The 18,574-nt window shown below is 33.5% G+C and overlaps 1 protein-coding gene across 1 annotated transcript in view; it reads left to right on the top strand.

Annotated features, from left to right (window-relative positions):
* The window catches only part of polo (Serine/threonine-protein kinase polo), a 28,522-nt gene that overhangs the window by 6,874 nt on the left and 3,074 nt on the right, over positions 1–18,574 (top strand). The window contains exons 2-6 of the mRNA XM_067268704.1: positions 17,354–17,461; positions 17,595–17,711; positions 17,812–18,029; positions 18,099–18,194; positions 18,269–18,468. Coding sequence (XP_067124805.1) covers positions 17,354–17,461; positions 17,595–17,711; positions 17,812–18,029; positions 18,099–18,194; positions 18,269–18,468 — 739 coding nt within the window. The remainder of the gene's footprint in view (positions 1–17,353; positions 17,462–17,594; positions 17,712–17,811; positions 18,030–18,098; positions 18,195–18,268; positions 18,469–18,574) is intronic.

The raw sequence follows: 18,574 nt of genomic DNA, 5'->3' as shown, positions 1-18,574 counted from the left end.
TTTTCCTGCAATGAATCCCCTCAGCAAATTGCTCGTGTGTCACATTGCCGTAATGAAATAAACCAAACTAATTCTGACAAGCAAATTATTTATTGTGACATTGTCACAATGTTCTTAATTCAATAGTGGTGTATTGATCTTGCACATCACACTTTTCCTGTTAACAATAGAGTTGTATCGGTCATCTATCTAACTCTGTTCAGGAGAAATTTTGAATTGATGTAACATGACTTCTGTTCCAAACCAGAAGTTCATATATAGTTAGTCAGGGCATTCTGCCCCTAAGTTTTACACATCTGGTCTTGACTTTGGATCTAACTAACTCTTTTCTCATGATTAAGGAAAGACAGACAAATGAGGATGACAGAATTTATAGGTCTACAATTTTTTCAAACTGCAGCCTAATAATTTTTCTATAAATGCGATATTTATGAGAGCATACTTCCCATGTAGTTTATAAAATCTGTTGCCAAAATTTAAGCATTTTATTATCACATAAAATGAATTATTCTAATGTTTTTACAAGATTTTTTTTTATTTATTTAAACAAGTTTTATAAGTTGCTTGCTTTAACGTCCAAAAGACTTCAGTCTTTCAGATGTTAAGGCAAGCAACTTCGATGATATGCAGTGCCATCACAACCTGTCTAACAGGATCACTTTTCAAATATTAATAATAGACCAGTATTAATTAGTCGTTGACCATCCTCTCTTCCAGGAGGTCAATGACTGCTTTTGGTCAAATTACTTCAATCCCCTTCTGCAACAATCTCTTCTTTCTATTGAATCATCGGTATAGTAGCATTTGAATAGGAAAATTACATAATGCAAGATTACCAGTGAGCACAAGATATGATTCAAGTAGTTTCGAGGGTGCCAAGTTTAAATATTTAGTTCATTTTCTGGGAAATTTGATTGGTTAACAGATTACCATTTGATATTCAGCTGTGAATGGTACTGTTTCTTAGAGTTAACATTAGGAAAAAATATGATATCTTAAATTGGTGTCTACTTGACCAATGAAATTGTGCCATTACGTACCATTCGAGTATCACAATAAACGTGACAAAGGTAACCAAACTGTTTATATGATTTTTGTTTTAATGTTTAGTTATATAAATCGGATACTATAATATAACACAAAGGTTATCTAACATAAGAGTTATCACACCAAGTGATCAAATCTAACACATTTAAAAACTTTTATTCCTCTACACCAGGGATGGTGAACCTTTTTGAGTATGCGTGCCGTATTGTAAGCATACTTAGCTTTAAAGATGTTTATGCATGCCAAAGTCTTAGACTTCGAATAATGATATTTAAGGAAATTAAACGAATATGCTTTAATTCGAATAAATGTAAAAAATCTGATTGAAAAAGGATGATCAGGTGATAAACAGAGAGGATGAATGAAAAGGACAGAAATCATATGATACACTACGTGCCAGATGATTTCTTACATGCCACAGGCTTGCCACCCCTGCTCTACACAATTTAAAGAACTTTTTAAAATGTGTTAGATTGGACACTTGGTGTGATAAACCCTTACATAAGATAACCTTTGTAGTTATATAAATCAAATGCTATAATATAATAGGAGGGTTAGAAGTATAAAATAATCTAATAATCTTGATCTTTGCTGCTGTTACTTTTTGCCTAAGCAACACTGGGCTCATCTGCTAGTAGATTAATATGTTGAAGGTAAAAACCACTTTACTACTACATGCTATTAGATGGCAGCTATTCACTCAACGTCAAAGACAGATGTGGAGTTTTGTGTATTGGTATATAGAGTATTTGATTCAACCGTTCATCAACACTGTAGTGGTACCACTAAATTCAGGAAGTGAAGTTCAGTCAAATCAGATACAGTCTGGATTTCAATAACTGTCTGTTTTGTGTTTTGCATAGTCTGTTGTTGTTTATCTATCAATAATAATACTTTCTCCATTAGTGCTTGCATCATTCCCGTAGGACTCAAATTTACTGTTTGATCACCAGAAGGAGATTCATTTACTACTTATTCAACTTTAGTATGGATTAAAGCCATGTTTCTCAACCCAAAACTCATCATGGACTGGAAAATATCTGCTTTTTTTATGTGGATCGGTGACAATATTATTTTTAATTTAAAAAAATTCTCTGTTGTAAAAAAAAAACTGTAAATTACATTGAGCAATAAATATTTCTTATTTATTTACCAGTACATTCGTATACAAATCAATGTGATTGCTGCTTTTCTTTTTTGCTAGTAAGATAATCAATTCTTGGATTTAAGGTGGTAACTGCAAGGCATAAGGCAGGACTAACACTCAAACGATTTCGTTGTCTTAATTTTATCATTGCCATTGCTAAAAACATTGATTCACAAGTACGTTGTTGAAAAAGGTAGTAACATCCTAACTGCCTTTTCATGTAAAACTAGATATTTAGTTTTAACTTTAATCCAAAACTGTGTTGTGGGCATTGATTCAAACAATGTTTTTAATCCCAAGTCTGAACTTAATTCAATTAGTTTTTACTGTTCAAAGTTGTTCAATCTATTAGTTTGCTGATCAATAAATGGATTAATAATCCACATATTTCCTATTCATTGATCTTCAGGTGGATAATATTCATTGAATGCACAAGAAAGTGCTTGCAGATGTTCACAGACCATATGATTTATGTATTTTATATTCAGACCTCCTGAATTAATAAAATTTGATAAAGAATGGAACATATCTGTTGTAACGGATTGGTTGTAACTTGATCTGACTGTGAGTGTCAGGTCAAGGGTGAAAATTCCTACATACTTTCGTTGTCTGAGAGGGATTTCTTGTGCAGTTGTCACCCCAGTCAGTTGTATCCAAGAGGGAATAAAGTTAATTGTTAATTAATTACGTGTTTTATGTGAAACAGTGTCAAAAACAAAATTGATATAAAATTGGCGACAAGGATTAACATACAGACGTGCCAGCAGAAATTACAATTCAAGATAAAAAAGGCAAAAATGTTGATCCCAGGAACATCAATCAGTGGAGTTTGTTTCGAACCATTCAAGATGGACAGCCAGTGGAAAACTTACAAGGATCGCTTTAATTTTTGCTTGAAGGCAAACCCATTTTAACCTGAAACCTAGTGAAATCGTCGAATCATTCAAATTTAACCAGAAGTCGCAAAAACCGGGAGATAGTATCAACGAGTATGTCACGGAACTATGGAAAATTGCAATGAATTGCAACTTCGGCACCTCACTAGAGCATATGTTAAGAGATAGGCTATTGGCTGGTTTAAGGAATAAAGGAATACAACACGTGTTATTGGCAAAAATGGACACTACTTATAAGGCCATTTTGGATGCAGCAGAGGCAGCATCTAAAGATGTTAGCCAGCTTGGGTCAGACGGAAACAACACCCAAGTGTATAACTTAAAGGCGGGACTACAAGAGAAAGAATCAGCTGGCCATATTATGCTGTTTTCGGTGCACTGGAAGTCATAACCTGAATAATTGCCGATTTGCTCAGGTAATCTGTAAATTCTGCGGAAACAAGGAACACATAGAAAAGGCGGGTATCACAAAAAAAGAGTGGATAAAGAAAAATTCCAAACCAGGGAAGAAACCAAATTGGGGCACAATGGAAAGAGGTATCCAGCCAGAGAGCCAAAGTACACCGAGTTGAGGAACATAAAAATTTGACGTCTAACCAGGGCAAGGAATATACATCTCTATTCAAAATACGGGGAAGTAGGATACCACCCTTAACAATCTTAATCAATATTGAAAATATACCAGTCATGATGGAAATTGATTCAGGGGCTGGGTACACTGTAGTGAGCAAACGAACCTTAAAAGAAATTAAAATCCAGCAAGACAAGTTAGAACTGGAAGAAGTCAAATTACAGACATGGGCAGATCAGAATTTGGAGGTAGTGGGTACTACAATGGTGAGGGTACAATTTAAAGGAAAAGTTATGAATCTGCCATTGTTGGTGATCAAAGGAAATGGACCAGGACTTGTTGGAAGAAATTGGTTTGAACCATTAGGAATCAGAATAGAGGGACTTTATCATCAACATGATGCAGACAATTTGATACAAGAATTCCAGCATTTATTCAATATTTCAGAAATGGGTCTATTTAGATGCGAGGCAGTCAGTTTAGCGATAAATAAAGAAGCTAAGCTTATTTTTATGTGGGCAAGACAGGTTCCTTTTGCATTGAAAACAAAGGTAGAACAAGAGTTGAATTGACTTCATCAGTTAGGCGTTATAGAACCAGTTAGAACTTCTAAGTGGGCCACTCATTGTGGTACCCGTTGCAAAACCAGATGGAAGTGTACATTAATGTGGAGATTACCGCTGCACTGTAAACAGAGGCAATAAAAGTAGATGTATACCCATTGGTGGCCATTAACGATATACTTGCTTCATTATCTGGTGGAAAGGTATTTGCCAAGCTTTATTTCAAGGAAGTGTACTTCCAATTTCCTGTGGACCAGGAGTCATCTGAAATACTGACTATCAACACATGCAAGGGTTTATACAGAATGAAAAGATTACCATTTGGAGTGAGTAGTTGTCCAGCTATTTGCCAGAGAGAGATGGAAAAGATCATAGGAGGTATTCCAGGGACAATTGTGATGATAGATGATATACTTGTCATGGGACTCAATTAAGAAGCCCTACATCAAAAGTTGAGGAAAATTCTTAACCGGATTTCAGAAGCTGGACTAAAACTGAACAAAAGCAAATGCCTATTCAAGACAAATCAACTTAAATTTTTAGGATATTTGATAGATGCTCAGGGCATTCGTCCACACCGGATAAAGTTGCGGTGATCCAACAGGTTCAGGACCCGAAAAATAAACAAGAGTTACAAGCATTTTTGTGATTTGTAAACTTCTATGATAGATTTTTGAAAGATAAAGCAACCGAAGCTGAACCATTATATAGACTTCTAAACAAACAAACCATGGATCTGGAAAAAAGAACACAGCAAAGCATTCATGAAAATAAAAAAGACGCTAACACCAGAAACATTATTAATCCATTATGATTTAAATAAAACAGTATTGTTGTCATGTGATGCTTCACCATATGGAGTGGGAGCTGTACTTTCACACACATTACCAGATGGATCCGAAGCTCCTATATACTTTGCATCGAGGACACTCCACCCAGCAGAAAGAAATTATTCACAATTCGAGAGAGAAGTATTAGCTATAATCTTTGGCATCACAAAATTTCATAATTACCTAGCTGCCCGAAATTTTACTATACATACGGATTGTAAGCTAGTTGTGGGCCTTCTGAACCCTGCTAAACCAATTCTTGATTTAATCTCACCCAGAATGATTCGTTGATGTTTGAGATTAGCAGCATACTCATATAAGATTGAACATCGTCGGTCAGCAGAGATGACTAATGTCAATGCATTATCTTGTATACTAACTACTGTGGAAGACAAGACTATCCCTGAACTAGGAGAGATATTCCTTATATTTGAACAGCCAGAATTGCCCATCACATCTCAGGAAGTAAGCAGAAAAACAAACAAAGACTCAGTGTTAAAAAGAGTTGAACATGAAATCTTACATGGATGGCCACTTAGTAGTCCAAAAGAACTTATGCCTTTTTCTAGGCAAAAGCTAGAACTTTCAATTCATCATGGTTGCATTTTATGGGGACAAAGAGTAGTTATCCCTAGAACCTTGCAACCACAGCTATTACACCTGTTACACTTCACACATGAGAGTATGTCTAGAATGAAAAGAACAGCCAGGAGCTATTTTTGGTGGCCTGAAATGGACACCCAAATTGAAGAGACTGTATTGATGTGTAGAAAATGCCAAGAACAGAGGTCAAACCCAACCCCAGTTAAAGACACTCATTGGCCATCACCCTTGGGACCCTGGGACTGAGTACACATTGATCATGCAGGACTACACTACGGACATACATATTTTATTCTAGTGGATGCTTATTTGAAGTGGGTGGAGGTAGAAGTACAAACTCAGTCAACCCAGGAAACCGTGAAATTATTAAGGAGAATATTTAGTATGCATGGACTACCAAATACAATTGTATCAGACAATCATCAAAGCTTTAAATCCCAAGAAATGGAGGAATTTATACGGAAAAATGGGATACAGCACATATTTACCCCTCCATATCATCCCTCTTCCAACGGAGAAGTAGAGAGACAAATGCAAACTAAAAAGAGGAGAATCGAAAAATTACATTACAACCAAGAAAAAACTGAGATGTTGCTCCCCAGTCTTTTTTGTTTAGCTTATGCACAACACCTAGTAGCACTGCAGGTAAAACTGTTGATGCAAAGAAGACTACGTACCATCTATGATCGACTAAATCCTCACCATATAAGGGTAGAAAAGAGGAAACAAGAATACGAGAATTCCAGATTGGAGACAACATCAATTACAGGTGCTATAGACACACAAAGAAGTGGAAACCAGGTAAGGTGACAAAGAACCAGATCATATACATACATGATAGTTTCACCAGAAGGAACTATAGAAAGGAGACTGATCAACTGATAGCTCGAAGAGAACAACCACTCCAGAACAAGCAACATCCAGTTTGTCAGAATAACCAACATCCAGCTCCCCAGAATAACCAACATCAAGACAAAGGACCACTGGTTAGAAAGAGCTCTAGAACACAAACACTATCTGGACATCTCCGAGACTTTGTTTTAGAGGGGGACGATCGCTTGTAACTTGATCTGAGTGTCAGGTCAACGGTGAAAATTCCTACATACTTTCGTTGTCTGAGAGGGAGTTCTTGTGCAGTTGTCACCCCAGTCAGTTGTATCTGAGAGGGAATAAAGTTAATTGTTAATTAACTACGTGTTTTATGTGAAACAGTGTCGAAAACAAAATCGATATAAAAATATCATAGTTGTCTTCTTGTATTCGTTTATTCCACAGTATTAACTTCTTTTTAAATACGTTGATTTTATTGTATAAGTTAAAAACGGTAGTGTTATTTCCCGGAAGGTTTAAATCTAATTCATTAATAAGGGAAAATATATCCAATAAGTGTGACAGTTTTGCAACCCAATTATTGTCGCGGAAAAATTTGGATAATTCCAAGTTTTTTTTTTATATATATATAGAAAAGATTGAACTTCCTCTCTTAATTCAAACAAGCATTTCAAAACTCTACCTTGCAACAACCACTGCACTTCTGCATGAAGTACAAATGCTCATGCTTGGTTTCCATTTCTTTACACGAAATTGCAAACAATCTCAAATTCAATGTGTTACACCTAATAAAGTTTACAATTCTTACACATTGGGAAAGTACATCATTTAGCTGGGAAGACTTTTCTTTTTTCCGCTGCCAAATGCTCCCGACATATAAAACAGTGAGTAAATATCATCCCATCTGCGACTACTGCTTTTGTTTTTGTTTGAACTCCAGAATGTTTACCTGTCATACGTGCTGCTCCATCGGTACATACACCAACACAATTTTTCCAGACGAGAGAATTATTTTCGATATAGTTATTAACAGCTTTATATATTTCAGTATTAGTTGTATGACTTTCTAATTCCAGACAACAAAGTAATTCTTCTTTTACATCGTTGACTTTGTAATCAATGTAACAGACATAGCATAAAAGAACGGCATTATTTGACACATCAGTTGATTCGTCCATTTGAATTGCAAACAATATTGATTTCTTTTAAGTTTTGATTTAGTTGATATTCTACATCAGCTGATAATTCAGAAATTCTGTGTTGAATTATGACATTAGATAGAGAAAGAGTTTTCATTTTATCAGCATCTACAAGGCCTAGCAATTCTGAACACACATTGATTAAGCATGGCTTTACTAAATTCTCAGCAATTGAGTAAAGCTTTTTGCATTTTGCAACTCGTAAAGCTACTAAATATGAAGCTTCCTTGAAGAATAATCCGGGTGTTAGGTAAGACTCTTGGAACTTTAAAGTTTCAATATATGGATGGCAAAGTAATATTTCAAGCTGCTCAACTTCATCCCATACTTGATCAGCTAAAGTTATGTCAGGATTAGGCATATCAAGGAGTACAGACTTTAATTCTAAGACATTTGATCATTAAATAAACTCTGTTCCGTCTGGTAGTTTGATCAATTAGGACTCCCTTTCCACAGCATCTTTTGAAAATAGCATTAATCTTGGGGTTCCGAGCAGCTGTAGCAACCTTATGCAACTTACTTATGAGCTTAACTGTATGAGCTCTTTTCAGACCATTGCAAATTGCAAGCTGTAAAGTATGCACACCACACCTCATATGTTTGTTGACATTGGTGGAAGTGAAACCTGTGAAATTGTTTCCAATAACATCCAAGGTTTTGTCTAAGTGCTCATCTTCATCTAAATCAAAATTACTGTCCTCATTCTCCAGGCTCTCTACACAGCTTTTTTCTGATTCAAAAACTGTTTTAATCTCAAGTTTTTCAACTGTTTTTATCATGTTTGATGCATTATCTATTACTGATGTCAAGATATTTTCCTTCTTAATTTCAAATTCTTTGAGCTCATTTTCAATCAATCTGCAAACCTCATTGCTTGCATGCTGGGCTTTAGTATCTTTAATTGCTAAGGTACATATTATCATTTCTTTATTTTCATTTACAAATTGGGCATTTATTGCGAAATAATTTACCCATTGACGGGTGCATGTGTCCATTTTCAGATGAATATACTTTTCCTTGAGCATTTCCTTCAATAATTTTTTTTGACTGTTAGCTTCTTCTATTATCATTTTTCTAATATTATATCATTCCAAAGATACTCCTAGTTTGGCTGCCATTTCACCAATCAATCCAAAAACCTGAAGAAGAGAAGACACTGAGTGGTAGCTGTTCTTTACAACAAGTTCAATAATATATCTTTTGAATTTAGCAGCTGTCATTGTTGTAATTCTTTGGGACTCAAAATAATTTATTAGAGTATTTTTTCCCTCTACTTTACTACTTGTGCTAGGCCTAGAAATTGATGACTTTTTGTTGCTTTCCTTTTCCATCATAAGCTTGAATTCTTTTGGATGAAAACACTCCAAATGGCATTTTAAGTTGGATGACCTTGTGGGTGCATTGCCTCCTTTTCCTTTCCCTGTGCTGATTTCTAAATTGCATTGCTTTTCTGGGTTATCTTTATTCATTAATTGGCATTTGAAGACATTGTTTTCTTGAGATAATTCAAAGCATCCAAATACTGCAGATTTCCTTTGTTCCATTATAGGAAATGAAATTATTAAATTTATAGTTTATCTGAAAAATAAGTTAATTTAAATTTAGGGTTAAAGCTAAATCCAAAAGTTAAACTTCAAATAAAGTATTTTTATTAGCTGGATTAATGATTTAAATTAGATAGTGCAATATAATAAAATTGTTTTTTAATATAAAGAAATTGCTTTAGCCCTTGGTATAATTAAATTAATTAAAAATCTACTAATGTGAGGTAGATAATAAGGATTTATCACACCAAGAATGATAAGCACAAACACCTAGGTATCAATGGTAATTAACATAAAATAACCAAATTATTATATTATATTTAAAATATTATTTCATATTAATATTATTTTATTTTATTATAAAATAATATTTTATGTTAAGTATTCATGTAATCAATTTTAATGTACACCACTTTTCGTTTTTATTAAATGTAGTCCATTGATACCTGGGTGTCTGTGCTTATTATCACTGGTGTGATAAGTCCTTATTACCTACCTCACATCAGTAGATTTTTAATTAATTGTTTTTTAATGTTTGAATGTGCAATATAATTAAAGGAATAAGGAGTAACAAATATATGTTGTTACTCCTTACTCCTACTCCTTGAAAAACCTCCGACTCCTCTTACTCCTTACTTGTACTCCTACTCTACAACCCTGGTCTTCAGGCAACAATTCAGAACTTTTCAGAGCATGGGAGACGTTGACATTGACACTCAATCCAGTATATACTGGTCTGATCGTATTCCTCCGAACTTTGAAACTCTCCCTTGTAATTTCATCTTTTTATTTTTCTGACAGAAACAATTCTTTTATAGTATTCACGAGGCTTTCAGGCAGGCACTTGTTAAGTTTTGCATTGGATTTTATTTTCAAAAGGTGAGAGTATAATAGCAAAGGTAGAGAGTGGGCAGAAGATGTCTGATGTTGCTGGGCAATATGACTTAAACAGGACTACAGTAGGCTGCGGTTCAATCTTATCTAAGATACTGTATAATCAAGAAGACTCAAGCAGATAAAGGAGTAACAAAAACCACATCTGAGAAATATTTATACTGTTTTTTTTTTTTTTTTTTTTTATTTTCCAACACTGATTCCAAAATTTCTTGCAGAAAACATTTGTCTTCAAAATAAGCATAATGATCATATGAGAAACAGACTCACTGAGCTCTCAAAAAGTGTTTGGGAAATGTTTACTGAACTGCATGTTCATTATTCAACAGCCAGAAATTTTTGAGAGGGACACTCATGAGATGCTGCAAGGAAAGGGCTTTCAGATCAGTGTTAATTTGGTAAAATGAGTTGACCAATGAAACAAATTTAGTATTTATGCATATATCAGACACAATATTTTAAAAACAAGTAATATAAAAAAATTTTTTTTTAAAGTCAATTCCTACTTAGGTCAACAAAGAAAAATTTTATTCTAGTTAATTTTTATTAAATAATTACAATTAATATAAATATATACGATACTTAGCATATGTATATACATAAGAGATTTTTTTTCTCCAATATAAAACTAAAATTAATTAATTAAATTTAATTAATGAATTAATATTTGAAAAAACTGTGTTAACATCAAGTGTCATCCACTACAAGTTTAAAAAAATGTATTTGAACTTGAGTGGATGAATAAAAAGTATTTTATTAACGATTGAAAATTTGAACAAGATATATAAATATATATAGGGAGAGTATGAACTAATAGTAGGAATTTAAAAAGTATATAAAGACTGTCACATAATTATAAGACATCTCTTATTTTATAATTTCATAAAAATGAATGAAATATTTATTTGATTATTGTTGTTATAATGTTTATTATTTCAAATTATACCATATTTATCACTGAAATAACACACACAATTTTATTAATTATTTTTTTAGCAAATATTTGAAAATGTCATGTTTCAAAAATATAAGATCACATTGTGAGAGCTGTACATTATAAAAAGGTAATCAATTAATAACCATTTGGACCTCCCCTTTTTAAAATAACATTATAAATTCTATTTTGCACAGAATTAACTAATTTTTGAACTGATTCTTCCTTTATTTCATCTCAGGCTCTCTTAATCACTACTTCTAGTTCATTTACATGGAAATATTGATAATGATTTGCACATACTTTTCTTACTATGTCCCATAAGTTATCTATAGGAATCAAGGCTAGGCTTCTTGATGGCCATGTCAGAATTTTAATATTTTCCTTTTCAAATCATTTTTTGTTGCACTTGTATTGTGACAAGGTCATTATCTTGTTGAAATATCCAATTATTACCACCAAGATATGGTTCAAATGGTAGTAATGATTACTTAGACTAAATTCAAAAAATATCAAAATATGTTATCAGAAATTCTAACAAGATAAACTTACCTGAAAAAGAAAATGCACACCAAAACATTACTGAACCATCTCCCATTTGCCTGCTAAAACATTCCTTTGCTTGTAGTGTAGATCATGCCAGTAACAGTTCTGCCCATTGGGTCCATCCAAGTTGAACTTCTTGTCATCAGAAAATATAGTTCTCCATTCTTCTTTCCAGGACATGAAATTTTTCGCTCATTCAAGTCTAGCTATTTTGTGAGAGAGTGTTAGTTTTGGAACAGCTTTCATTGTTGAATATTTAACAATAGGATTCTTTTACCGATACCTCCAAATTGTTGTATGTGATACTTTATTGTCCATTTCACGGGATATTTTCCTGGTAGAGATATTTCTGGTGGCTTGGCCAAACACACTTCTGCAATCTCAATTACTCTGGGATTTCTTATGTCTTGATCACTTTTCTTGCATAAATTTTCTTTTTTGATAATATGAATTGCTGTTTTAGATCTATTTAGTACTTGTGTGTTTTCTCTTGACTTCCCTGAACCACAATAGTACAAAATTGACAAATTTCATCCTCTGAAAGCTCCTTACCACATAGCATTGTAGAAAACAGCATACAATAGATTTAAAATGTGGTAAAAACTGTGAAAATGATGTTACAACAATGAATAAATGATGTAATTTAAATTTTAAATAATTTTTCTAATATTTTGCATGTAGTCTTATATTTTTGAAACAGTATATTTTTAGATATTTTGTAAAATAATTAATAAAATTGTGTGTTCTTACAGTGATAAATATTGTATAATTTGAAATAATAACAGTAATCAAATAAATATTTCATTCATTTTTATGAAATTAGAAAATGAGAGGTGGTCTTATAATTATGTGACAAACTTTAATAACAGTTATTAATTATATTCTTAATATTCATTACTATTATTATGTCTCATATCAGCATAAGTTTTCTGCTGTAGCATGTTTATAGAGCAGGAGCATCAGAGCACTGAAATGCTTTTCTCTAACTCTGTCAGCACTTCTGGAACTCGTTACTTGTGCTTTGTGAAAATACAGACTTATCACAAATTCTTTTGAACAGTTTTTCTTCCAGTGAAATCCAATGGAACGCAAATATTCAAAAAACAAATCGAACGTCTGTTGTACGAAATCTGTTGCGACGGGCATGCACGTTCATGTGTGGATGGTGGTAATTAAGTGTGAGTCTATGAGGGCCTGCCAGGCTACCGATAGATTAATCTCCTCCTTCCAGTTGACGCAAGTGGTCCTGTGGCTAGCTCTGTGAATGGCTATGGCTTCTAGCCACTTAAGATGCTCCTGGTGGGGGTGTACTGATGAGGATCTCGGCCTTGTCAAACTCCACATCGATGTCTGGATCCAATGCATACATGGCAAGGGCAGTAGTGAGTTGCCCATACTGAAGGTTTGCTCAGTGTTCTCTTATTTGGGTATTTAAAAAGCTTTTGGTGGAACCAATATATATCAGGTCTTTGTCCCATCTGTTGTCTTTAAGTGGGATGGAGTAAACACTGAGGAAGTCTGTTATGATCTGGAGAGTCTTTTCCATTTCGGAAGATGTCGAAGATTGTTGGACATCTGTATGCTATCTGCATATGATGTTTGTTGGCGATCTCCGTGTACACCACCTTAATATACGGGTTAAATGTGATTGGGACACATGTTAGACTGTTAGGATCAATACTGGCCCTTGCATTCGTGGTGGGTGTGTGTTGAGAGCGATGTTGCTCAATTAAATGGTGCGTTAGATTAGGCTACCCATGTCTGGTTGCTATCTTCTTAACATGAGTTAACTTGGTGGCTAGGGCTTGCATGGTGAATGAATGGGAAAATGCCCTTACAACTAGAGCATTAAACGCTGCAGTCTTATGTGAGAATGGGTCACATGAACCTACAGATATGTATGTAGAAGTACTCCATGAACCTACAGATATGTATGTAGTACTCCATCTCACTTAAAGACAAGAGATGGGACAAAGACCTGATATATATTGGTTCCACCAAATGCTCATTTTAGTACCCGAATAAGAGAACAACAAGCATACCTTCAGCATGGGCAACTCACTACTGTTCTTGCCATGTATGCATCAGATCCAGACACCGATGTGGAGTTTGACAAGGCCGAGATCCTCATCGGTACACCCCACCAGGAGCATCTTAAGTGGCTGGACGCCATAGCCATTCACAGAGCTAGCCACAGGACCACCTGTGTCAACCGGAAAGAAGAGATTAATCTATCGGTAGCCTGGTAGGCCCTCATAGATGCCGAACCTTAATTACCACCATCCACACACAAACGCGCATGCCCGTCACAATGGATTTTGTAAAACAGGCATTCGATTTGTTTTTTGAATACTCACATTCCATTTGAAACATTCCATCGGATTTCACCTGAAGAAAAACTGTTTGAAAGCATTTGTGATAAGTCTGTGTTTTCACGAAGCACACCAGTAACAGGTTCCAGAAGAAGTGCTGATTTCACCCCAGTGTTTAGGTGATGTTGAACTTTGTATCTAACTCTATGATTAGCTCTGGCCTTGAGTTGAATTACTTTGTCTATCTTTCAAGTGATCGATCAGTTTTATTCTTCCTCTTTACTGTGTCCACCTTACGTTCCAGTACAGTCCTCAGCAGGCAGTTTCCTCTCAAGGCAACCCCCAGCCATTTTCCTTTACTTTTCCTAATTACCTTTAATTTTCCTTCACCAATTTGTTTCAAAATTATTTCATTTCTGACTTGTCACAAAAGAACACTAGGTCTAATTGTATGTGTAAAAATTAAAATTAATGCACTATATACTATTGGGTTGTTCGGAAAGTAATTTTCTTTTTCCGTAGAAAAATAAACATAATATTCTTATAATAAATAAATATTTTATTGAATTATATATTGACCATTTTGGTCAAATACCTGTTGCTGTCTTTCTGGTAGTAGCATGATTTCACATTCATAAAAATTTTGAACGTTGTTTACAAAAACCTGATCCAAGTGATTTTTGACATTGTCATTTTAAGTAAATTTCTTAGTTAAAAAAATTTGTATAGACCAGAGGAACAAGTAATAATCTGAGTGTGCCCGATCTGGCGAATATGGTTGGTGTGATAACACATCCCATCTAAGCTATAACAGTTTCTGACGAGTTTCTACCAAACTTGTGTGAAATTTGGATTATCATGGTAAAACACTACACTTTGTTTGTTGATCAATTCTGGCCTTTTCTGTTTGATATTATGCAATTTGTTTACTCGATGGCAGTACACTTTCAAATCAATTGTTAAATTGTCTGGTAAAAACTCTGATAGATTGGATGATAGATTGGATTTTATATGTACCAGTATGAGGATTGTTTTCTGGTAAAAACTCAAAAAAAAATTTCTTTAAAATCCAACCATAGAGCATCTCTCGTTAATAACATGTGGAACCCATATATCGAGCTTTGAAACAAAACCAATTCATTTTAAGTAATAATAAACGGTTCAATTTAACAGATTTAATCTCTTAGCGATTTCACGTGTTGTTATATGGCAGATTACTTCAATCAGTACCTTTATTTTGTTTTCATTGGCTTTAAATGACCATCCAGAATGTGGTGTATCTTCGATATTAAAATTGCCAGAATGCAATTTTGTAAACCAGTTTTGGCACTGTCTTTCTCTCAACACATCTTCTCCAAACATGTACTGCAATTTTTTTCTTGTTTGAACAGCATTTTGATTTTTTAGTTATAAAAAAGTTATAAATGCCGAAAATGATGCTTTTGATTTTCCATGTTTGATGGATCACCAGAAAAAAACAACTGTAAAGAATTAATTACAAATAAGCCTTAAAATGTCAGCTGTCGAAGTATATAATGAAAATGTGGTTTAAAATAAAATTGGCTGGTAAAAATACATCTAATTCCTCTAGTAATAAAAAACGAAATTACTTTCTGAACAGCCCAATATATTGTACTGCAAACCTCTCATAAACATAGTGCATGTATATTTCTATATTGCAAGATTTTTTTGTTTAAATGCACTCTTCCAAATATAACTCCTGCATAAATCAGGCTCATGTATTATGTGTATACTACAACTGCAGTTTTCTTTTATACCCATGGTCTTGCAACCTAAAAGCTGCATACCAACATTAAAAGTAACCTTGTGTATGCCATTCAGTGATCCTTTCTCTTCCCCTCTCCCCCTTCTGGCTAAACACTGTGTACAGCCATTGTCTTTTTGTTAAAATAAAAAATTAAAGTAAAATAAAATTATAATTAAGCAGTGAATATAGTTGTCAGTTATTGATATAATGTATAAAATTTAGTAAAATGTTCTTATCAACAGTTCATTTTTGTTTAAATCATAAGAGAGAAATATAAATTAATAGGAAATTTTGAAAAAGTCAAACACTGCCCTTTTGGGTATGAAATTCCCAAGGGCATGCGGTACTTGAATTGTCTTAGCTACCTGGATACAAAAGTTTGATATTCAGCTGAAACTAAATGCTACTATTCAGTTTTTCTTTGGGTAGGTAAGTTTTTATACATTTGATGTTAAAATCAGATAAATATCTATGTAACAATTATATTATGAAAATAAATTGTTTCAAAGAAACTTCATTAAGAAAACAATTACAATTGTAAGTATGCTGATTTGAGTGGTGGAATTTTACTCCTTTGTCAGGATAGGTTAGGGCCCTTGCATGTGGGTGGTGGTATCACTCTTTAAAATTCAATAAACACAAAATCTGTAATGGGTATATAGGGCTGTGGGTTTTAATCTGAAAGCATTTTTCAAAATTCATAACCTGACAATGATAATTATCTTTATAGTTCTTTATAAGGATACTTGATAAGAAATAATCTTGTTGATTGGCCAGATGATTGCACAGTATGGCATCAGCATTAAGCTATAGATTAGAATCAAATCCAGAACTTCATAATTATTTTAAATAGTAAGAATTGGAGTGTTCCATCTCTTACTCCTGTTGACCAATCTTGCTATAAGTCAGGTTGCCTATATTAAGTGAAATTTGCTAATTCCATTTGACAGATTAAATCATCTTTTTGTTTTCTTTACTAGGGGAAATTTTCATGCTGTTGGAGCAAATCAGGATGATGCAGAAAATCGTTTTTCATATTTTTTAATTAAAATTTGTCCTCTATAGCTTATTTGTTGTGGACATTCAAAGCACAATAATCAAATGCAAAGACTATTAAATGCAGTTTTAAAGATTTAGAACAGTGTTTTGATTGAGCAAATGAATTTCAAAGACTTATTTTTCATATTTATGCATGATAAATTGGAACTTTTCAAAATACATTCTGTTAAAACTTTTGATCCAAGAAAGATTTATCAGAGACAGCACATCCAATATAGTGTTCAGAATAAATGAATACAGTAAGTGATGCTACACTGGTGTAATTGGTAGTGGGCTATTTACATGTATTCAGTTTATCTCATAAGACATATTGGAAGGAAAAAATGCTATATAATCAAATTTATATTCAGTATTTAAAGAGTTAAATGTAGTAAATATTTGTGCTAAAATTAAATCTTCCTTACGATGCTATAAATTACCAAATTATGCCAAAATGGTTGAAAGGTTTTAACTCGTTTTTCAAGTTTTAAGGATTTTGTTTTCTTGAAGAGAGGGCACCATACCTGCTACAAAATATAGAATTATAAATACCAATTAATAAATGAATATAATCTTATAGTATTAAGTTTAACCATTACATAAATCTGAAAAATTAATGTGTTCCTGTAGGGTGCCTTTGCCAAGTGCTATGAACTTATTGATGTGGAAACAAAGGAAGTTTTTGCAGGGAAGATTGTTTCTAAGGCTCTTCTGGTTCAAGATTATCAAAAGCAGAAAGTAAGTTTGAGAAGATTATTCACTTAAACAGAACAATTAAAGATTATTTAATAGAGGATAATTGAATGGGTTTGTTTCTGTTAGATTTAAAATCTTATACTTATAATCTACTTTATAAAAATTTCTTATTTAGATGTCTCAAGAAATATCTATCCATCGTACACTTGTCCATAAGCACATTGTCACCTTCCATAGTTTTTTTGAAGATGTGGATAACGTTTACATAATTTTAGAACTTTGCAGAAGAAGAGTGAGTAATTTTTCTTACGTGCACTGTAAAGTTTAGTTCTCATATTGTACAACTGGTTCTGGTTTTAAATTATAACTTACAACAAGATTTTCTCTCTCAGTCATTAATGGAGATGCGCAAGAGAAGAAAGACTTTAACAGAACCAGAAACGCGATACTTCCTTCGACAAATCCTACTTGCCTGCAAGTATTTACATGAAGAGAAGATAATCCATCGAGATTTGAAGCTTAATAATCTGTTCCTTAGTGATGAAATGGAAATAAAGCTGGGCGATTTTGGTCTTGCCACTCGGGTCGATTATGATGGAGAGCGGAAGAAGTAATTCTTTGTTTCTTTGAGTATTTTATGTTGTCTTGAATTTAAAATGTAACAATTTATGATTATTAGGACCGTGTGTGGAACACCAAATTATATTGCTCCAGAAGTTATTACTAAGAAAGGACATAGCTTTGAAGTTGATGTATGGTCAATTGGATGTATATTGTATGCAAAGTTTTATTGTAAAATTTTGTGTGTTTCTTTTTTCATTTTATTTAATGTTATTTTTCTTTCTGCAGATATACTCTTCTGGTTGGAAAACCACCCTTTGAGTCATCACGTCTCAAAGAAACATATATGCGCATAACGAAGAATGAATACCATATTCCTTCAAAGATAAGTCCAGTGGCACGCGTTTTAATCCAGAAGCTTTTACGTCCCGAACCTGCTCAGCGTCCATCTGTCAATGAGATACTTTGTGATGAATTTTTGAGCTTGGGTTGGTATTTATAATTCTTTGTACTAAGTATTCCTTTTTTTTTTTTTTTTTTATTTTATTTGACATTTTAATTATCACTTACCAATGCACTTATTTTCTTTGGAAA

This window comes from Centruroides vittatus, unplaced genomic scaffold (genome assembly GCF_030686945.1).
Source record: "Centruroides vittatus isolate TY-2023 unplaced genomic scaffold, ASM3068694v2 contig_3318, whole genome shotgun sequence".
Classification (NCBI taxonomy): Eukaryota; Metazoa; Arthropoda; class Arachnida; order Scorpiones; family Buthidae; genus Centruroides; species Centruroides vittatus.
This window is presented reverse-complemented; position numbering and strand designations above follow the sequence as displayed.